Raw genomic sequence first — 22865 nt, forward strand, 5'->3', positions numbered from 1 at the left:
TATGGAGGTACTCTTTTCTGATAATATTCCTTTCTCTTAATAAAAAAAAAAAAGCAGGCCCTGTGTGCTGACCTCCAATGAGTTCTGCACAGTGGTATAGAGGGCATGTCAAAGTGTGGGCAAAGGGTCACTACTTGTCTTCTCTGTGCTACACTATCTTCCCGTGACCCCCCCCACACACTGTGTGCCAATCAATCATAATACCCCTCAATCCCCTTCTCCCTCCCTCCTATCCCACCCTTCCTGACCCCTCCCCTTTGGTAACCACTAGTCCCTTCTTGGAGTCTGTGAGTCTGCTGCTACTTTGTTCCTTCAGTTTTGCTTAGTTGTTACACTCCACAAATGAGGAAAATAATTTGGTACTTGTCTTTCTCTGCCTGGCTTATTTCACTGAGCATAATACCCTCTAGCTCCATCCATGTTGTTGCAAATGTTAGGATTTGTTTTCTTCTTATGGCTGAAATATATTCCATTGTGTATATGTACCACATCTTCTTTATCCATTCATCTACTGATGGACACTTAGGTTGCTTCCATATCTTGGCTATTGTAAATAATGCTGCAATAAACATAGGGGTGCATATGTCTTTTTGAATCTGAGAACTTGTTTTCTTAGGGTAAATTCCTAGGATTGGAATTTCTGGGTCAAACGGTGTTTCTATTTTTAGTTTTTTGAGGAACCTCCATACTGCTTTCCACAATGGTTGAACTAGTTTACATCCCCACCAGCAGTGTAGGAGGGTTCCCCTTTCTCCACATCCTCGTCAGCATTTGTTGTTCCAAGTCTTTTCAATGTTGTCCATCCTAACTGGTGTGAGGTGATACCTCATTGTGGTTTTAATTCACATTTCCCTGATAATTAGTGGTGTGGAGCATCTTTTCATGTGCCTATTGTATGACTTGATTTTTTACAAAGAAATATTTGTATAGGAATACATTTGAACACAGACATACACACAGTGATGCACACATTTGCAGATACAATTCTAAAATGGTAATACTATACTGCAAACTATTTTTCTGACTAGAATTATCAGAGACTATTTGCTTTCTATTTTACAAATGTATATACTGTAGTATGCCTTTAATTTCGAAAACCTCAAATTGACATATTGTATATTTTTGAAATACAATACACTGATGCTTTTATGAACCCTCAGTGTAAAAATCTTGCAGATTTAAAAGGGATTACACTTATCTCAAGAAATGCAGATTCCCCATTTACAGGAGTCCCAACAGAAAGATGGAATTTCTTGAAGTCCAGAAGGATGTAGTTTGGAGAGTTTCCAAGGTGATGAACACATGGAAATGCTTGGAGAATGGCACACTCAGAAAGAACATGGAGCTCTGTGCATCTCTTCCATCTTGATGTTCCTGAGTTTTATCCTTTTATAATAAACTGGTATCACAGTAAGTAAAATGTTTCTCTTAATTCTGTGACTTCTTCTATCAAATTAATCCAGCTCAAGGAGGGGGTCATGGGAACATTTTATTCATAGCCTGTTGATCAGAAGTGCAGGTAACAGTTTGAACTTGTAATTAGAATCTAAAGCAGGGAGCAGTGTTATGGGACTGAGCCCGTAACCCGAGGTGTCTGACATACAGTGTCAGACTTGCGTTAAATTGTAGGACACCCCACCGGTGACACAAAAGGCTGCGTGTGTATGTGTGTGAAACCTGACCCTGTTGGAATTGGGTGCAGGATCATACTACTACATTCTATGTTACTATATAATTTAGTGATTTTCTTTCCTATTACCGGCCTGCTTTATGAGTCTTTGTCTCTCCAGTTTCATAATGCTTCATTCCACCTACAAAAGGCCATGCAACTGAGTAGTTACTCAATGAACATTTGTAGAATTGTGAATAAACAAGACACCTCAGCTGCTTCTTCACTTTAATTAATCTGGCTACTATAAATGTCCATTTCCACTCTTCCCTCAAGGTGGTATTGCTTAATTTTTGCAACAATAAAAGCCCTGCTAAAAGTTCTCTAAGATATTAATGTTTTTTCAGTGTACCCTGAAAGCTCCCAGAGCTATTTCTGACACTCTCCTTGAACAACATAAACATTACTACTAATTGAATGAGGTAAAACCAATTCTCCATGCAGAGCTGTACCTGCTATTAACACTTAAACCTATCAGTTATCTTACCAGCAAAAAAGGCTTTCTTGGGAGAATAGCAGGGAATTGGAATTCAGGGCTTGAAAGCTACAGCAAAACCATAGACAAACAACAGAACAATGGAGAGTAGTGCAACGGAGGGGCTGTCATCAACAGTCCATTAGAGTAAACTGGGAATTTTAAGTATAGTGACATCACATTGGCTGAGTTATGACAATCTCATTTGCTGGGCTGTTGCTGGGGTAGGAGGAAATTCTGCTTTCAGCCTACTGGGTAGTAAAGAAGTACCTAAAGCAGTATGGACTCACAAAAACCCTATTCTTACCAGTGGGATCTGCAATTGACTAGGAGTGGTAGGCGTAACTGCATGTCAGATAGGTTTCACCTTGTAAGTTTTTTTAAATGAAATCAGTGGAAAATGATAATCACTTAATGGCAAAGACATGAGATCATAGTGTTGAGATGACCCTTTTATCATGAGTTACAGGCATTCCAATTACGCACACCCTAAGACTGTGAAAGCTGGAGCCACTGACCCAAACCAAAGCCGCATTAGTTAAGTTGGTCTCCATTTCAGACAGATGTCAGATTACTAAATGGTGTTGGCTATATTGTACGATGTGGACTAAGAAATATTAAATGGATAAAATTGTTCCTCAAAGGGAAGGAACAATTACAGACTATACAGGCAAGGAAGAAGCTATCTGTGGGAAACGGAAAAATCCTTATGGTCTACCTGCTTCGGGGCAGCCTAAATCCCTTTTCTTTTCTCCCAGGCATGGTCCTGTAAGGCGTCTTTTCTATTGTTTCAAGCAAATAATAGCGTTTACAAAACGAACAGAGCAAGCTAAATAAATGCCTTTGAAGATCAATAAAATATGTGTGCACCTATGTGTGTATTATTTATGTACGAATGACTATAGAATGATATGTCAGTTTAGAACACTAGATTTGAAAGTGCCTTAAATTACAATTTGATCGTCTATCTCGGTGTTGACTGAGATTACTGGAGTATGAAATCACGTCACCTCGCCGCAGCTCACAAAGCGCAAAGCCCCTCCCTCCCTCTAGGTGGCGCCACCACTTCGGCACATTTCCGGTGTCCCGCCGCCAATGCCCGGTCAGTCAGGACGAGAACCTGTCCCTGGGAACTCCGGAGCTCTGCGAACTACAGGACCCAGTGGACGAAGCGACCAGTCGAGCCAATGAGAGATCACGATACAATCACTTCCATTTGAATTCTCCGTGTTGGGGTGGGACTTCCGGCCCCCTCTCCTGGCGGCCATCTTGGCAGTCCTTCTGGGGCTTCTGGCTCCAGAATTCTTGGGGACCGAGGTGGAGGAATTGAGCAGCGCAGGGGGAGGCGCCGTCCCCGTCGCAGAGGCGGCTCTGAGGCCCGGCGACGCTGCCCGCGAGCCCTGCGCCGGGGCCGGGATCGGGACCGCCGCGCTCGGGTCGCCTCCTCTGCCCCGCGCCCGGCTCCGCTGCGCCCATAGAGTCCGATGGCGGCGGCCGCGCTGAGCGGCCCGGCCCAGGTACCTGCCCGTCCCCGGGCATCCCGCCCCCACCCACCCACCCTCGGGCCCCGAGTGCGGGACCTACTCACGGCCCGACGGCCAGGCCCCGGCCCGGGACGGACAGGCGCTCGTGGGCGGGGCTCGTGTCCTGAGCGCCGGCGTGACGGCGCGTGGGGCCGGTTACGGGCGGGGGGACCCGCGCGCGCGGAGGCCGGAGGTGCGGCCGAGCCGGGAGGACTCGGGCATCCGGGGAAACTGGGTCGGCCTTCCGCCCGCAGGGAACTGTGAGGCGGAGATAAGCCTGGAAGAACCGTCTCTGTGTCTGCTCGGCCTGACGTTGACAAGGGCTGAACACAGTGAAGAAAGAGACCCAGGTTAGGGCGGGTGGGGATCTGTCACCCCTGGGCCTGGAATCCCTCTGAGGCGGGGAGCTCTGAAGGAGGAGTGTGGGGCAGGTGTGTGGCGAGATGCATTGTGGGACATCAGAGAACGTTCGTGGTTTCATCTGTCCGCATCCTAATAGGGCAGTGTGACCTTTGATGACGTGGCCGTGTACTTCTCCTGGGAGGAATGGAGGCTCCTTGATGGCGCCCAGAGACACCTGTACCACCATGTGATGCTGGAGAACTTTGGACTTATATCCTCACTGGGTAAGACTCAGCCTCACCAGTGACCTGAACTAGGCTCTACCATGACCCCCTTCAAACCTTGTCACCTGTGGACCACATGCACTGCTTCCCCAGTTTTGTGACTGGTTGCTGTGTTGCTAGGGCTGGCTTGTTTGCCCGTCCCTCTCCTCTCCCCTGCAGCCCCAATGCCTGCAGTACTGAACCCTGTTAGGAAAGGGTGGAGGAGCATTCGTGTTGCAGAGAGCTCTGGATTCCACCGCGCTTGCTCTCGGTCTGGGTCCGTGTGTTCAGATCCGTATCATTTCTGTATCCCAAGTTAGCTGACATTTCTTCATGCCAGGGCCCTTCCTGCAGGCATTGTGGCCACTACTTACCTGAACCATGGGCTGCCTTTCTGTGTCCTCCTAGGCAGTTTGGAGTGTTGAGCTCTGTTTTCTTTTGTGCTTTTATTCCCAGCCTTGGGAAGATAAAAGATTGTACATATTGCATTTTGCAAAGTGATGATTTTATGTGTACACACACACACACACATATACATTGTGAAAGGAATGCACGTGAAGTTAATTACACATCCGTCATTTTATGAACTTACCTTCTCATTATTACTACTTTTTGGTAGAAATGCCTAAGATCTTTTAGTAAATTTCAGTAATATAATATTACTAACTGCACTTAATATGCTATACATTATGTCCTCGGAACTTGATCATCTTATGTTTGCACTTTTTGACCAACTTTTCCCCATTTCCCCCACACCCCAGCCCCTGGTATTCTCCAGGCATCTCTCAGAGATACAGTGGGTTCTATTCCAGACCACTGCCATAAAGTGAATATCACAATAAAGTCAGTGAAATTAATTTTTTATTCCCCAGTGCATGTAAAAGTTCTGTTTGTGCTGTACTCTAGTTTATTAAGTGTGCTATCACATTATGTCTAAAATAACAGTTTAAATCTTAATATTGGTAGACAATGCTAATCTGAGCTTTAAGCGAATCATAATCTTTCTACTGGGGATAAGTCTTGCCTGGATGTTGATGGCTGCTGACTGGTCAGGATAGTGGTTGCCTGAAGGTTGGGCTTGGTTGTGGCACATTTTAAAAATAAGACAACAGTGAAGTTTGCCAGTTTGACTTTACTTTTCCTGAAATAATTTTCTCTAGCATGCAATGCTATTTGATAACATTTTTGTGCAGTTGAACTTCTTTCACAATTGGAGTCAGTCCACTCAAACCCTGCCACTGCTTTGTCAAATAAGCTTATCTAGCTTTCTGAATCCTTTGTTGTCATTTTAGCAATCTTGACAGCATATCCACCAGTAGATTTTATCCCAAGAAACCACCTTCTTTGCTCACCCATAAGAAACAGCTGCTCCTCTGTTGAAGGTTCTTAAGAAATTGCAGCAGTTCAGTTACATCCTCAGCTCCATTTCTAATTTTATTTCTCTTGCCTTTCCACCACATCTGCAGTTACTTCCTCCACTGAAGTCTTGAATCCCTTAATGTGTGATCTATGAGGGTTGGAATCAACTTCTTCCAAACTGCTGTTCATGTTAATATTTTGACTTCTTCCCATGAATCATAGAAGTTCTTCATGGCATCCAGATTGCCATTCCAGAATCCTTTCCAGAAGGATTCCGATTCACTTTGTTCTGATCCCTCAGAGGAACCATCTGTGGCAGTGACCTTGAGAAATGGATCTCTTAAAGAATAACACTTGAGGGTCGAAGTGACTCCTTGACCCATGGGGCTGCAGAATGTGTGTGGCATGCAAACGTTAATCTCATTGTGAATCTGCATCAGTGCTCTTAGGTGACTGGGTGCATTGTCAATGAGCAGTCATATTTTTGAAAGAAAACTTTTTTCTGAACAGCAGTTCTAAGAAGGGCTTAAAATACTCATGGAAATCTTGTTCACATTTGTACATGTCTTCCTCACTAAGCTTAATCATTTCTAGCTTTTTATTTAAAGTGAAGGACATGCAGCTCTTCTTTTCACTTGCACACCTAGAGCCATGGGAGGGTTATTAATTGGGTTTATTTCACTACTGTGTCTCCGGCAGTTGGGAGCCCCCATTAGAGAGACGGGTATCAGGGAACAGCCAGTTGGTGGAGCAGTCAGAACACACATTTATTACGTTTTCCATCATAGGTGGGTGGGTAAGGTCATGATTACTCAAAATCCCAATGGTATCCTCAGAGCTCACTGATAGTGGATCACCATAACAAATACAATAATAAAAATTTTTGAAATACTTTGACAATTACCAAATTGTGACACTGAGGCATGAGGTGAGTAAATGATGTTGACAATATGTTGCCAATAGATTTGGCTCTACACAGTGTTGCTAGTCACATTCAACATAAAAAAAAACATGGTATCTTTAAAGCACGATAGAGTGAAATGCAATATAAAACAAGATATGCCTGTACTGTGTATTGCTGATTTCAGGTTTTTTATTTACATTCCAACCACAGTGTACAAAGATTCTCTTATCTCTGTACCTTCACCACTTGTTATTTCTGCAGTGTTTATCTTGGTAGCCATGTTAGATTTGAGGTATTACCTAATTGTGATATTGATTTACATTTTCCTGATAATTAGGAACATCATACTTCATTTGTAGGTCTTTAATAAAATTTCAGTTTAAGTCCTTTGTGTGTTATTCAATTAGGTTATTTTTTTGGATTGTGTTATGTGAGAACTTTAGATATTAACCCCTTAGATACATCATTTGGGAACACTTTCTCCCTTTTCATCTTGTTTGCTTTATTTGCTATATGCAGAAGCTTTTTAGTTTGATATGGCCTAACTCAATTTATTTTTGCCATTTGTGCCATAATTAGACTTTGGTGTCATATCTAAAAAAGTCATTGTTAAGAGCAATGTCAAGGAGCTTTTTTCAAGGAGTTTCACGTTTTCACGTAAGATTCGAACTCATTTCATAAGTTATTTTTTGTAAATAGCGTGAGCTCCAGTTTCATTGTGTTGCATGTGCGTATCCTGTTCCCCAGCACTATTTCTTAAATAGACTATTCATGGCACTCCTGTCCAGGAGAAGACCGTATATGTGTGGGTTTTATTTCTTGGCACTTCTGTTTTATAGGTGTGCATGTCAGTTTTCCAGTATCATACTGTTTGGATCACTGTTTTGTTTTATTTTATTGAAGTATTATTAACATACGATCTTCTGTTGGTTTCAAATATACAACAGAGTGATTCAGAGAGAGAAATAAGATCACCTGCAAAGGAAAACTCATCAGGCTACCATCAGACTTCTCAGCAGAAACCTTATAGGCCAGAAGTGAGTGGCATGATGTATATAATGCAATGAAGGAGAAGGTCCTGGAACCAAGAATACTCTATCTGGGAAATTATCATTTCAGTTTGAAGGAGGGATTGAACAATTTCCAGATAAGCAAAAGCTGAGAGAATTTAGCCCCCACAAACCATCTCTACAGTGTATTTTGGAGGGACTGCTATAGACAGAAGTGTTCCTAAGGTTAAATAGCTGTCAGCAGAGGTAATAAAAAGGCATAGACAAAGAGTATACAATATGATACATAATAAATAAAGAATGGAGAAGGAAGAAAAGGAGGGGGGAAAAAACCTTTAGACTGTGTTTGTAATAGCATACAAAGTGAGTTAAATTAGACTCAGATTGTAAGGAAGTTACCCTTGAACCTTTGGTAACCACAAATCTAAAGCCTGCAATGGCAATAAGTACATACCTATCAGTAATCACCCTAAATGTAAATGGTCTGAATGCACCAATCAAAAAACATAGAGTCTCACTCAATGGATAAAAAAATAAGACCCAACTGTATGCTGCCTACAAGAGACTCACTTCAAACCCAAAGACATACACAGACTAAAAGTGAAGGGATGGAAAAAGATACTTCATGCAACTAATAGGAAGAGAAAGGCAGGTGTTGCAGTACTTGTATCAGACAAAATAGGCTTTGAAACACAAAGTCACAAGAGACAAAGAAGGGCATGACATAATATTAAAGGGGTCAATCCAACAAGATGATATAACCATTATAAATACCTATGCACCCAATGCATGAGCACCTACAGAGGACAGATCAACCAGAAAGGAGACAGAGGCACTGAACAACACATTAGAACAGAAGGACCTAGCAGACAGGTACAGAACTCTCCACCCAATAGCAGCAGGATACACATTCTTCTCAAGTGCACATGGAACATTTTCAAGAATAGATCATGTACTAGGCCACAAAAAGAACCTCAGTAAATTGAAAAATATTGAAATTGTACCAACCAACTTCTCAGGCCACAAGGGTATGAAGCTAGAAATAAATTACTCAAAGAAAATGAAAATGAAAAAGCTCACAAACACGTGGAGACTTAACAACATCCTCATAAATAACCGATGGATCAATGACCAAATAAAAACTGATCCAGCAATATATGGAGATGAATGACAACAATAATTCAACATCGCAAAATCTGTGGGACACAGCGAAGGCTGTGCTAAGAGGGAAATATATTGCAATACAGGCCTACCTACTATCAGTTTCATTTATTCTTTTTCTAGCTTCTTTAATTGTGAGTTTAGACTGTTTATTTGAGATTGTTGTTTTCTTGAGGTCGGCCTATATTGCTTTGAACTCCCCTCGTAGTGCTTCTTTTGCAGCATCCTACAGATTCCGGACTGCTGAATGTTTGTTTTCATTTGTCTCCATGTATTGCTTGATTTCTGTTTTAATTTGTTCATTGATCCATTAATTGTTTAGAAGCATGTTGTTTTAGCCTCCATGTGTTTGAAGGCTTTTTTGTTTTCCTTGTGTAATTTATTTCTAGTTTCATACCATTGTGGTATAGAAGCCATTTAATACAATTTTAATCTTTCTGAAATGATTGTGGCCTAGTATGTGATGTCTTCTGGAGAATGTTCCATGTATACTTGAGAAAAAAGTATCCTGATCCTTTTGGGTGGAATGTTATGTAGATGTGTGTTAAGCCCATCTGATCTAATGTATTGTTCTGTGCCTCTGTTTCCTTATTTATTTTTTGTCCTGGTTGAACTGTTGATGTGAATAGTGTGTTCACTGGTGAATCTGTAGTCTTAGGAACATTTCCATCTACAGCAATCTCTTTAAATAACCTGTAATACTGGTATAGTGATTATAAATTCCTTAGCCTTCATTTATCTGGGAATTTTTTAATTCTCTGCTTCAGATTTGAATGATAATCTTGCTTGGTAGAGGGTTCTTGCTTGAAGATCTTTCTGTTTCAATACGTTAAATACTTCATGCTGCCCCCTTCAGTCCTGTAAAGTTTCTGCTATGGAAGTGTGCTGATAGCTTGATGCTGTTTACATTGTAACTTTTTTCTCTCACTGTTTTCCGTACTCTCTCCTTATCATTAACTTTTGTCATTTTAATCATATGTCTTGGTGTTGTCTTCTTCAGGTTCCTTTTGTTAGGGGACTCTGTGCTTCCATGACCTGAGTGTCTTATTTCCCTATCTAATCCCTAATTTTGATACTGAGGCACATTCTAATTCTTTGAGTCTCTACTATGAAACGTTTGTTAATTTTGTCAATGGTTTTTCCATGTACACTGAGATGACAGTATGATTTTTTGGTCTTGTGTTAAAGAAGTATCATACATTTATTGTTTTCTTTTTGTGATGAACCGTCGTTGCATTCCAGGAATAAATCCCACTTGATCACCATTTGTAATTAATTTCCTGTGCTGTTGAATTTGATTTGCTAGTATTTTGTTGAATTTTTAAATATCTGTTCACCAGGGATGTTGGCCTGTAAATTTTCTTATAGTGTACTTGCCTGGCTTGGTTATCAGTTTAATGCCTCAAATGAGTTTGGAAATATTCCTGCCTCTTAAAATTTTTGGAAGAGTTTGTGAGTGATGATGTTAATTATTCTTAAAATGTTGATAGGATTCATCAGTGTATCTGTTTGTGGCCTTTTCTTTCTTGGGAAAAATTTTAAATTATTGATTTCAATCTCCTGACTTGTTATTGAGCTATTCAGATTTTCTATTTCTTCATGACTTAGTGTTGGTAAGTTGCATATGTTTCAAGGAATTTATTTCTTCGAAGCTGTTCTAATTTGTTGGTGTATTTCATAACAGTTTTTTTTATGATCCCTTGCATTTCAAAGCTATCAGTTGTAATCTCTCCTCATTACTCTGATTTATTAGAGTCTTTCCTCTATTCTAAGTTATTCTAGCAAATAAAGGTGTGTTATTTTTGTTTCTATTTTTAAAACTATCTGTTAGTACTGTGTACCTTTTTGTTTTTCTAGCTTGTATTTCATTTATTTCTGCTCTGCTCTTTATTTTTTTCCTCATTGTTCTGCTTAGTGTGTTGTTTTTCTATTTCCCCAAGGTATAAATTTAAAGCTAGGTTGTTTATTTGAGATATTTCTCATTTTCTTAGCACCAACATTAGAACTGCTTTTGCACATTCCGTATTTTCTTTTTTCAATTTCATTTGCCTCAAGTTATTCAAAATTTTCCTTTTTATTTTTCCTTTGATTGACTGGTCAAGGGTATGTTGTTGAATGTCCACATATTTGTGAGTTTTTCAGTTTGTCTCATTACACTGATCTCTAGTTTTATTCATTGTGTTAGGGAGAGGTCCCTGGTATAGAAGTGTTTGATGTAACACATGTTCTAGCATAGAGAATACTGTGTGTGCCCTTGAGAATGTGTATTCTGCTATAGTAGGATGAAATGTTCTGTATATGTCTGTTAGGTCTACTTGGACTAAAGTATAATGCAATGAAGATATATTCTTAGTAATTTTCTGTCTGGATAGCCACCCATTGTTGAAAGGGAGATATTGAAGTTCCCCATTAATATTAATATTGTGTTTTGTCTTTCCTGCCTTCTGATCTGGTCATATTTGCTTAATACTTTAGTTGGTCTGATGTGAGGTGTGTATAAACATGTGTTACATCTTTTTGATGAATCATCTTTATCATTATATAATTATCTTTTCTGTCACAGCAGTTTTTTACCTAGAGTCTCTTCTGTCTCATGGAAATATAGCTATGCCTGTTCTCTTTTAGTATCCGTTTGCCTGGAATACCTCTTTCAATCCTTTCACTTTCAGCCTGTGTGTGTCCTTAAAGCTAAAGTTACTCTATTGTTGGCAGCATATAGTTTGGTCTTATTTTGGGGGTTTTAGTTTTTTTTTCCATTCTGCCACTATACAGCTTCGGATTGTAGAATTTTATTAGCACCTAGTATTGCCATCTTGTTAAATATTGTCTATTTTATAATTCCTTTGTTCCTTTCTTCCTCTCATTGTCTTATTTTGTGATCTGATGATTTTCTATGCCGTTAGGTCACTCATTTCTGCTTATCTTCTGTGTATCTACTGTAGGTTTTTGTTTTGTGGTTACCATTGAGGCTTGCATAAAATATTGTAGTTAGTACATTCTATTTTAAGCTGGTACACACATTTCTTTTTGTCACATTTTATATATTGTGTTAAGCCTTGAGTTATTATGGGTACAGTTATATTCTTATATGTATTTATATAATTTTTAAAATCCTTTATACTATCATTGCATGATTATGATAGTATTTCTGTATCAGAGTACAGTAGATCCCCTTTAACTGTGGGAAATACATTCCAAGACTCCCAGTGATTGCCTGAAACTGTAGGTAGTACTGAATCCTATGTATACTGTTTTTTTCCTATACATACATAGTTATGATAAAGTTTAACTTCTAAATTAGACACAGTAAGAGATTGGCAACAATAATTAAAAGTAAAACTAAACAAATATACCATGGTAACAGTTATGTAAATGTGGTCTCTCAGATGTTTTACTGTACTGTACTCATCCCTATGATGAGAGAGAACATGACTGATGAGATGAAGTGAGGTGAATGATGGCATTGGGATGAAGCAGTAGGATACTGTTGGCCTTCTGGTGTATCATTCTGTCAGCCTGTTTCTGGGCCATGACTGAGCATAGGTAACTGTAACCATGGAAAGTGAAACTGTGTAAGAGGGGACTACAATGCTCTGAATTTGACTGTGCTTAACTTTACCAGTGTTTTTTATGTTTTTATGATTTCATGTTATAATTAGTGTACTTTTCAGCTTGAAGAAATTCTTTTAGCATTTGTAGGATTGGTCAAGTGATGAATTCCCTCAGCTTCTGTTTGGGAAAGTCTCCTTCATTTCTTTAGGATAGCTTTGTTGAAGTAGTCTTGATCTGTGGTTTTTTTCTTTGGCATTTAGAATATGTCTCCCACTCTCTCCTTTTATGCAGTGTTTCAGCTAAGAAAACTCAAATTTTTATGAAGTTCCCTTTGTATAATATGAGATTCTTTTGTCTTGTGCAGCTTTTCAAATTTTTCTGACATTGCTGCTTGAGATTTATTGCATCTAGTTTTTTGTTGATTGCATCTGCTTGGGGACTAAGGAACTCATGTGACTGGATATCTACTTCCTTCCCCAGATTTAAAGTTTTCATCCATTATTTCTTTAAATAAGTTTCTGCCCCTTTCCCTCTTCTTCTAGGGCTCACGTAATGCAAATACTCTTGTTTTATGTTGTGTAATAATTCTTTAGTCTTTCCTCACTTTAGTTCTTTTTTCTTCAAAGGACCTACCTTTGACTTCAGAGTTTTGGTTTTTTTGGTTGATTGACTTGACTAGTAGTGCTGTTGAATGTTTTCATTTCATCCATTACATTCTTTAGCATATCTGATTCTATTTTGTATTTTCTATCTGTTGAAAATTTCATCTTGTTTATTTTTTCCTTATTTCACTGAATTTATTTACCCACAGTTTTCATGCCATTGCCAGTGACCATGCATCATTTCTACCTGTCCTTCCCCATTGTTGGTACATTGCCAATTAGTCAATTTGGTTGTCACCTCTGTTGTCATTTCTGTTGTCACTTCCAGTCCAGGATTAATGTCCACCTCTCTGGACTTCGCATCTCCCCCATTTCTCTTGACACTCTTTCTGTAGTACTCTTTAACATTGGCCATCACATGTTCTGCAGTGAGAACTGACCTTGAATCTCAGCTCATCTGATTAAACTGGATTTTAGTGGGCTTGGTTGTATACTTCTACCCAGGCTTATATCACAGTAGAAAAGGGCCTGCAGAAAGCCGCTGGTGAAATGCTCTATAGTACCCTATTTCTTTTCCTTGTGTCATACCCTGTTTTTGTATCCTTGCCTGGGAAAGGTCTGCACCATACTGTGACCTTAAGGTCCCAGTAATGGACAGCAGCCAGCCATTCCCTCCAACTGAATTGCAACTCTGTTATATTGAAGTGCATCCCATACATTCATTCATAGATAAGATTGGATACATATTTATAGTAGGCTTGCCCTCTCCTTTAGTCTACATGTACTTCTACATGTACTTCACCAGCATTTCTTTGTGTTCAGGTTGCTGCTGTAGAGCAGAGGATTCAGAGGCACACTTTGAACAGAGTATTTGTGTACAACAGTCAAAGGCCAGGATTCCCAAGGCAGCTTCATCTTCCCGGAAGACCCACCCCTGTGAGATGTGTGGTCCCGTCTTGAGAGACATTTTCCACTTGGCTGAGAGCCAGAGAACTCAATATAGTTGGAAATTGTTGAGGTGTGGAGCATGTGCAAAGCAATTTTATTTCAGTGCAAACTTCCAATGCCACCAGGAGCAGCAAATGAAAGAGAAAATTTTCAGAGACAATGAGGAAAGGTCCTTTCCTGTGAAGAGCTGTGGATTCTCTGTGTCAGGGAAGCTCTTTACCAGCAGGGAGGTAGCAAAAGACTTCCTAGCCAGCTTGGGACATCTGCAGCAACAGGCCAGTGATTCCGGGGAGAAGCCAAATGAAATCACCCAGGGTGGGGCTTCTTTACAGAACAGAAAAAGTCAATACATCTATGGAGAATGCACGAAAACAAGTCCCACAGATACACTTGTTCAAGGCCAGGATATCCCCACTGGAGGACAGTATTTTGTTTGCAGTGAATGTGGGAAAATATTCAGGGACAAATCCTCTTTCATTGTGCACCACAGAAAAGGCCATCAAGAGTATGGTGAGTGTGGAACATCCCTTAGGCAGAGCTTAACCCTCAGTCAACATGAAAATATTCATACTGGGCCCAGGCAATACAAGTGCAGCAAATGTGGGAAATCCTTAAGCCAAAACTCTGTCCTCATTCATACCCAGAAATGGCACAGTGGAGAAAACAGTTATGTGTGCAGTGAATGTGAGAAATTTCTTAGCTATAGCTCAGTGTTAATTCCACACCAGAGGGTTCAAACTAGAGAAAGGCCTTATAAGTGTAGTGACTGTGCAAAATCTTTCACCTCTATTTCAGCCCTCCATTATCATCAAAGATCTCACACAGGAGAAAGGCCTTATAGGTGCAATGATTGTGGGAAGTCTTTTATCTCTAGGTCTGACCTTCGTTATCATCAGAGAGTTCATTCTGGAGAAAGGCCTCATGAGTGCAACGAATGTGGGAAATCATTTATCACTCGTACTGCTCTCCGTTACCACCAACGAGTTCACACTGGAGAAAGGCCTCACCAGTGCAGTGAGTGTGGTAAATCTTTTACCCGAAGAAATAACCTCATTATACACCTAAGAGCTCACTCAGGAGAAAGGCCTTATAAGTGCTCTGAGTGTGGTAAATCTTTTTCCTTTAGCTCCAGCCTCCGTTATCACCACAGGATTCACAATGAAGAAAGGCCTTATGAGTGTACTGAATGTGGGAAGTCTTTTAATAACAGATGGACACTCATTCGACACCAGAGAATTCACTCAGGAGAAAAGCCTTATGTATGCAGTAAATGTGGGAAATCCTTTACCTGTAGCTCCAACTTACGGTATCATCAGCGATGTCACCTTGGAGAAAGGCCGTATGAGTGCGGTGAATGTGAGAGATCTTTTACCACTAGCTCTGCCCTACGTTATCATCAGAGGATTCACACAGGAGAAAGGCCCTATGAGTGTACTGAATGTGGCAAGTGTTTTATTTCCAGGTCTGACTTCCATTATCATCAGAGGGTTCATTCTGGAGAAAGGCCTTATGTATGCACTGCATGTGGGAAATCATTTATCCGAAAAAATAACCTCATGTTACACCAGAGAGTTCACACAGGAGAAAGGCCTTACAAATGTAGTGAATGTGGGAAATGTTTCAATAATAGGTGGACAGTCATTCAACACCAGAGAATTCACACAGGAGAAAAGCCTTATGTGTGCAGTGAATGTGGGAAATCTTTCACGTGTAGCTCCACCCTCTGTTATCATCAGAGAGTTCATGCAGGAAAAAGGCCTTATGAGTGTAGTGAATGTAGGAAATCTTTCACATCTAGTTCCACTCTCCGTTATCATCAGAGAGTTCACACAGGAGAAAGGCCTTACGAGTGTAGTGAATGTGGGAAATCTTTTAGTTTTAGTGCCAGCCTTCGTTATCATCACAGAGTACACAGTGGAGAAAGGCCTTATGAGTGCAGTGAATGTGGGAAATCTTTTAAGGATCGATCACAATTCAATAAACATCAGAGAGCTCACAGTGGAGAAAGACCTTATCAATGTAACGAATGTGGGAAATCCTTTAGCCAAAAATCATCCCTCTCAATACACCAGAGAATTCATAGTACAGATAGATCTTATGAGTGTAATACATGTGGGAAATCCTTTACCTCTGTCTCTGGACTTGATTATCATCGGAGAGTTCACCGGGGAGAAAAGCCTTATCATTGCAGTGAATGTGGGAAATCTTTTACCAATAGCTCCATTCTAGTTCGACATCAGAGAGTACACACAGGGGAACGACCTTATGTGTGCAGTGAGTGTGGAAAATCTTTTACCAGTAGTGCTACCCTCTCTTATCATCAGAGAGTTCATGCAGGGAAAAGACCTTATGAGTGCAGTGAATGTGGGAAATCTTTTACCTCCAGTTCTACCCTTCGTTATCATCAGAGAGTTCACACAGGAGATAGGCCTTATGAGTGTGCTGAATGTAGGAAATCTTTTATATCTAGCTCCAAACTCCGTTACCACCAGAGAGTTCACACTGGAGAAAGGCCTTATGAGTGCAGTGAATGTGGGAAATCCTTTAGAGATAGTTCCCAATTCAGTCAACACCGGAGAGGTCACACTGGAGAAAGGCCATATGTGTGCAAAGAATGTGGGAAATATTTTGTGCGAAAATCTACTCTCTCTCAACATCAAAGAATTCACACTACAGAAAAGCTATAGATATACTGGGATGTACAACTGCCTATTCAGTTCAAACATTAGAGAAACTGAGAAGCCATGTATCTGAATTGAATTTAATACATCTGAGCATACACAGTGGGGTTAGTCCCAAGTTCCAGTTACATGGTAAGCTTGTGAAAAGATCTTGTACTTTTTACCATGTCCAGGGCTCATTTCAGCTTTATGTCACTGCTAGTTTTGGGGGCTAAGGCCATTTCATCTGCCACATGGCAAGACCACACTGTGCAACATTCACCACCCGATGTATTCCCAGAAGCTGAATTGTTTTTCTCATGTATTGGAGAAAATTATGAATAACCTGTGCCCTTAGGGCTTCAGCATTTCCTCCATAGACATTGAACTACCATGGGCATAGACCTGGATCAGTGTTGTCTCAGAATATTTTGAGTTTAGCTGTGAGCTTGCAGAGAATGACTACCTTTTTTGAGACATGTTGGTCTCCTATAACTTGAGATTAATTTTTCCGGCATCCATGTCATGAATTTGAGAACTGCGTGTCACACATTGGTTTTTAAAGCCCCACTCTTTAAATCCTCTTTAATCTCTGACGGTCTACTTACTGTGTGGGATAGTTTATAAACACATTTGGTCTCTACAAGCATAAAGAGAACAACTTGTTAGGAATATCAAAATGTTCTGTGCCTAAGTAGAGACAGTATGATGTCAGAATACATAATTTTTCAGTATTCACCAAATCTGCTTTACCCACAGCCTCCTAGAAAAAACTTATGCTGTGGTAGTCATAGGAAGCCTTGGTGTGTGTAGGAATCTCAATGATGACCCTGAGTAGGGGTCAAGTTTGAGAACTTCATTTGCTTCTGAGAGTGGCACAATTTTTTCCCCTTAATCAGAGGAGTTTATCACAGGATAAGAGACATCATAGCATTGTTGAGGGTATCTTCCCCAGGTCTACAAAGAGCCATAAACCACAATTCATTGGACTGTGGAATCGGTACAGAAGTACTGGCATACTAGGGAGTGGAGAGTACTGCAGCAAGTTAGATGAAATGTGTGTCTTCTAAAAGTGCATCCAAAAATGTTTCTGACAGTGACTGTGCAGAATCAGTTTGTACACAATGTAGGACTTGCAGGCATGTTTATCTTGTGTAGCTGAAGCTGTTCAGAGGAACTAATAAACTGAAAGGTTTTGTGGACATTCCATAGCTTCCCAGTGAGGTTTGTCTTAAAGCTGTTACTAAACAAGCAAGAAAAGGAACAGAAAGGAGGACCCAGAGTCAGGCGATGAGGCTCTGGTGACCCGGGCAGCATTCTTGTTGACTCAGAAATGTTCTTCATCTTTTTTTTTCTACCACTGAGGTAATTGTGACATTGAGGCCTAAGGAGAGATAGTATTGTGAATATTCGGTTGCCAAATCTATTTTCCAAAAGGAGTAGGACAGACTTTCTCCTGGGCCAGTTTTTAAAACCTTAGTAAGGTATCATTTACATATGCTAGCCTACATGTACTTATAAGCTGTACAATTTGATGACCTTTGATATAGGTATAAACCTCTGGAAACTACCATTACAGTCCTGAAAATTACCATATCTGTCACAGTATATTTACCTCATGTCCTTTCATAATCTTTCCATGCCCTTCCCTCTTCCTCAGGTGTCATAGGTTTACTTTCCATTATACTAGGTAGATATGTTTGCATTTTGATGGATTCATAGGATTGAAATCTTAGGCTATTTACTGTGTTGTTTTTTTCCTTATGTGTCATATTACTTTCAGATAATGCCAATAATGCCACTACCTTTTTCTTTTCTAAGTGATATTTTTGGATATACTAAAATTTATTCACCTATTCATGGGAGTTACAGCTATTTCTTCACCTTGACTATTGAAAATAACTAGCATAAATACTTGAGTTCCTTACATGAATGTATGTGTCTTTTAGATCAAAGGTTAGCATGTAATGTCTGAGTCATGATACATGAATGTTTTACTTTTGAAGAAATGTAACATTTTTTTCCCCAAACTGTTGTGGGTTTTTTTGTTTCGTTTTGTTTTTTTGCATCTTAACATCAGTCCATGAGTTCCATTTCCTTCACATTCTCCAAATACTTCGTTTGGTCAATCATTTCAAGTTTTAGCCCTTTTAATAAGATTTTAGTGTTACCTCACTTTTGAATTACATTTTTGTAAGGATTCAAGATTAACATTTTTTCAGATAATCATTTGCTATCTGTATGTCTTTGGCAAAAAGTCTGCTCATATCTTTTTCTTATTGAACTTTGACTTTTTTAACAGGACAATGAAACAAGATGTATGTTGGAATTTTATTTGTGAGTAACAAAGGTAACACTACTTTGTGCAATTACTGTTTGAAATACTGAAAGAGTTTCCCACTTGCTTTCAATATTTTGTGCTCTTCATAATGCAGTGGACACTTGTGCTTCACTTATAAAATTTTAATCTGCATCATTAACATATTGTCAATCACATTCTTAAGTCCCGTCTTTGAGGAAGACAAAGCTTTGCTTCATACTAGTCACCCATTTTCCTGGTTTGTCAGTGGGGATTGGTGGGTTGGAGCAGATGGGACAATACTGCATCAGGGTGGACTGGGCTTTACTTTGAGTCCCAGAGCCTGACAGAGAATGAAGAGGTCAGTGATCAGACTCCAAGTTCTGGTCCAGGCTCCCTGGGTATAACTCCTGGACCCCTGACCATGGCAAGCACCCAAAGGCAAACATCCCCCATCTCAGGTCTCAGTTTCCTTCTGTATAAAATGAGTAGGAGCTGCCTTGTCTCTGGTCCATTGGAAGATGTGAAAAGCTGAGGTGCATCTCTCCCTACACAGGACCTCCTGGGGCCAGGTGCCTTAACTTCCTGGGTACTCCGAGACTACTCAGCCCCCAGGTATGTGTCCAAAAGAAACAGGGCTCCTTAGAGCCATCTGATAGTGGTCAGTCCCCAGGAACCCACCTACAGGGACAGGGAGGAAGGCACTGCAGGGTTTGGAGATGTCAGTGTGGTTCCCCAACAGTAAATCTCTAAATTTCCCTGCTACTTGGTTTGCTGACTGATGTACGGGTGATAATGGTGTTTTCTTTGGCCCCTAAGAGAATCAATAAAACTTAAAAAACAGCACTGACCCATTTCAGAATTCCATAGTTGTGGTTTTTTTTGAGGTTGTGTATGACTACTATTCAAATTTTTACGCAAATGTTTCCTTTTCACAGTTCTCTTACTGCCCTTTATTTTTGGTATCATTAATCTACAATTACATGAAGAACATTATGTTTACTAGGCTCCCCCCTTCACCAAGTCCCCCCAACAAACCCCATTACAGTCACTGTCCATCAGCATAGTAAGATGCTATAGAATCACTACTTGTCTTCTCTGTGTTGCATAGCCCTCCCCATGCCCCTCCCATTACACATGCTAATCATAATGCCCCCTTTCTTTTTCCCCGCCCTTATCCCTTCCCACCCATCCTCCTCAGTTTCTTTCCCTTTGGTAACTGTTAGTCCATTCTCAGGTTCTGTGAGTCTGCTGCTGTTTTGTTCCTTCAGTTTTTCTTTGTTCTTATACTCCACATATGAGTGAAATCATTTGGTACTTGTCTCTCTCCACCTGGCTTATTTCACTGAGCATAATACCTTCTAGCTCCATCCATGTTGTTGCAAATGGTAGGATTTGTTTTCTTCTTATGGCTGAATAATATTCCATTGTGTATATGTACCACATCTTATTTATCCATTCATCTACTGATGGACACTTAGGTTGCTTCCATTTCTTGGCTATTGTAAATAGTGCTGCGATAAACATAGGGGTGCATCTGTCTTTTTCAAGCTGGTCTGCCCTTAATTTTTATGTATTGGTTTTTAAAAATTGTATTAATATCATTCAATTTTATGGAGTGCCATATAAATGAATGTTTACTGTGAAATTTTACCTGATTCACATATGTATGATGTTATACTTTATTTTCTCCTCTGAATCACCCAGTCTATCACTGAAGCTGAGACCACACTCATCACTCTGTGGGTTATCACAGAAATATTTTGATTCAGTTTGGAATGTACCGGGAGATCTCTGATAACCTCTACTTGCCTTAACTGCTGAATTAATCCTCTTTAGACCTTGAAGCAAATTTGACTTGTGATGCTGAAGTGCAAAAATGACTGATACTTTGAGGATACAGTATCGCACATACCAGATATTATTTTCACAAAGTTCAGTTTTGTTTTTTTAAGGCTCAATTTCTTTCCCAAAAATTCTGTGCAACTTCTACTTACTTATAAATTTAACCATTTATTTGATATGATGTAAACAACAGAAAACCACTTAGGGAACAAAAAGCATTCTTACTTCAATGTATATTCATTTGAATGCATGGGGAAGTATCTGAATATGTTTTTTTAAAAATCCAGTTCACATAAATGTTCCTGATTAAAATATGAGGTGAAGTAATTAAATACTGTATAACTCAGTATTCTACAGTCAGAATGTTTTTGAAACTTTAACACTTCTCAATCCAAAATAACACTGAATAGATAAGGTAAATTTTGACATAAAAATGAAATTATCTCTATATATTGTATAGTTACATATATATACAGACATATACATAACACACACACATATATATATACATAATATATTTGATAGTTCACAAAAACTTCCCGTTTTAAAATCTTGCCTAATGTCTTATGGCTTATATGTTTACTGAAGATATTAGAATCATTTTTTACATTGTACATTAGGTTTGTCATTATCTAAATTTTTTACTTATTTTCCTTGTACTATTATTTACACAAAAATCAAAAGTACATTTTATCGTTCTAAATTGGGGCCGTGCATTGTAATGACTAGCACACCTAAATTTGTTTAAAAAGAAAAATCATTTTTTATAATTGAGGATGTTTTCATGATTGTGTTTATTTGAATTAATTTTCTACTTGTTCTGTGTTTTCTTTTCTCAATTTGCAATCCATCTTAATATTGCATCAGCTACTTTCTCTACAGATTTCTGATCAGGATTAATACAAATATGCTCCTAAAAGCTCATAATATATAAATGTCAGTCACAGGTGTTCCCAGGCTGTGTACTGTGTGCCATTAATTCACTCTGCTTTTCTCTTCATAAATAAGATGAGTCAACTTACATTTATTATCCTTTAAAATGCCTATTATTAACCGCAAATGTTAGCATTTACCTTGAAATACATGAACTGAATTCTTTTTGTAATATTTTGACATATATAACTAGTATACCTAAAAATGGTTTCTTTTACATAAAACTGGTTTTTATAATTTCTGCTACGTTTTTAGATTCTTTTAATGGTTACCTTTCAGTTTTGTTTCTCAAAATTTTATATGTCTCATTAGGAAAGCTCCTTTATGTTTTTAAATAGGAGAAAGCGTACCAGATTACATTTGAAGTTTTGCTTTCATGGCATGCCCATATTTAATATTTCACATGATTTTAAATGGATTCTCAGTTATAGAAATGTCAACTTTTAGTATGAATTTATATTTCTTAATCTGTTCTAAAATACAATTCATTATTATTTACCTAGTCCTGGAGCACTGAGTATTCCAGACATGTATCATCCATCCTCTGATCTGTATCACTTCTGATCTCCAGCAGAGACATCCAGCTTCTCAGGAAGCCATTCCAACTGAGACTCCTGCACCCCTACCCTTTGTTCCCACATTAAACAGAAGATACTGTGATTTCCTGAACACCCCTGGCTGTTTTATCTGAGCATCTGCACATCTTGGAACCAGTTCTGCATAGAACCCTCAAATGTCTGTTTATCTAGTTTGTGAGAAATGGAAATATATATATATATATATCAAGCCTGACCTTGAGATCACACTCTGCGCATGGGGTGTCTCCAGTGTGGCCAGACGCCAGGACTTGGGGAAAGGAATTTAGACTCCCAGAAAAACCATAATGTAGAAAACATTCAGCAGGGTTATGGGCCAGTGAGGTACTGGTACAGCCTCCATTTACCTGTGCGGGTTCCGTAAGTGCTTCTGCAGCCATGGGAAACTGTGCAAACAGGCAGGCCTTAGAAGAATGTCATTGTGACAGGGTTCAGTGGTCTCATGCCTCCCTGCACCCTTCCCTGGTCTGCAGGTGGGTGACAGACTGACTCCTAATAATCTCTGTGCCTCAGTGTCCCCTTACCAGTTTTGTGATCTTAAGCCAAGAGTCTACAACCTTGTGCCTTAAAATATATTCATGAACCCTCCTTCTCTCTGCCCTTTCATGAAACAGCCTTTTGGAAAGTTTTAAAATCCTAATGCAGATACATACCTACCTTGATCCAAACTCCATGGATTCTAGAAGCCTCAGAGTGTTCCTGAGCCAAGTTGGGCACGTTTGCC

General features: G+C 39.5%; 1 protein-coding gene and 1 long non-coding RNA gene across 5 annotated transcripts; both read left to right on the forward strand.

The window, feature by feature from the left end:
• Window positions 1-2437: 2437 nt before the first annotated feature.
• LOC108399052 (uncharacterized) lies at window positions 2438-18498 on the forward strand. Of its 4 annotated transcripts, none has more exons than XM_036993013.2 (5): window positions 2438-3661; window positions 3922-4017; window positions 4167-4293; window positions 14683-14822; window positions 14935-18498. In XM_036993013.2, exons 4-5 carry the CDS (start codon window positions 14743-14745, stop codon window positions 16493-16495), a joined length of 1641 nt encoding a protein of 546 aa, XP_036848908.1. In that variant the 5' UTR covers window positions 2438-3661; window positions 3922-4017; window positions 4167-4293; window positions 14683-14742; the 3' UTR covers window positions 16496-18498. The 4 variants fall into 4 exon arrangements, 3 of the variants coding, with proteins under 3 accessions (XP_036848908.1, XP_036848907.2, XP_036848909.2); XM_036993012.2 differs by having other exon boundaries at window positions 14604-14822; window positions 14935-16224; XM_036993014.2 differs by lacking the exon at window positions 3922-4017 and having other exon boundaries at window positions 14604-14822; window positions 14935-16224.
• Window positions 18499-18768: 270 nt separating this feature from the next.
• On the forward strand, window positions 18769-22729 carry LOC140847191 (uncharacterized). Its single transcript, XR_012126917.1, has 3 exons — window positions 18769-18818; window positions 19324-19382; window positions 22049-22729. It is a non-coding gene; the product is annotated as an uncharacterized lncRNA (long non-coding RNA).
• The last annotated feature ends 136 nt before the right edge of the window (window positions 22730-22865 follow it).

The sequence above is a fragment of the Manis javanica genome, chromosome 17 (assembly GCF_040802235.1).
Source record: "Manis javanica isolate MJ-LG chromosome 17, MJ_LKY, whole genome shotgun sequence".
Lineage (NCBI taxonomy): Eukaryota > Metazoa > Chordata > Mammalia > Pholidota > Manidae > Manis > Manis javanica.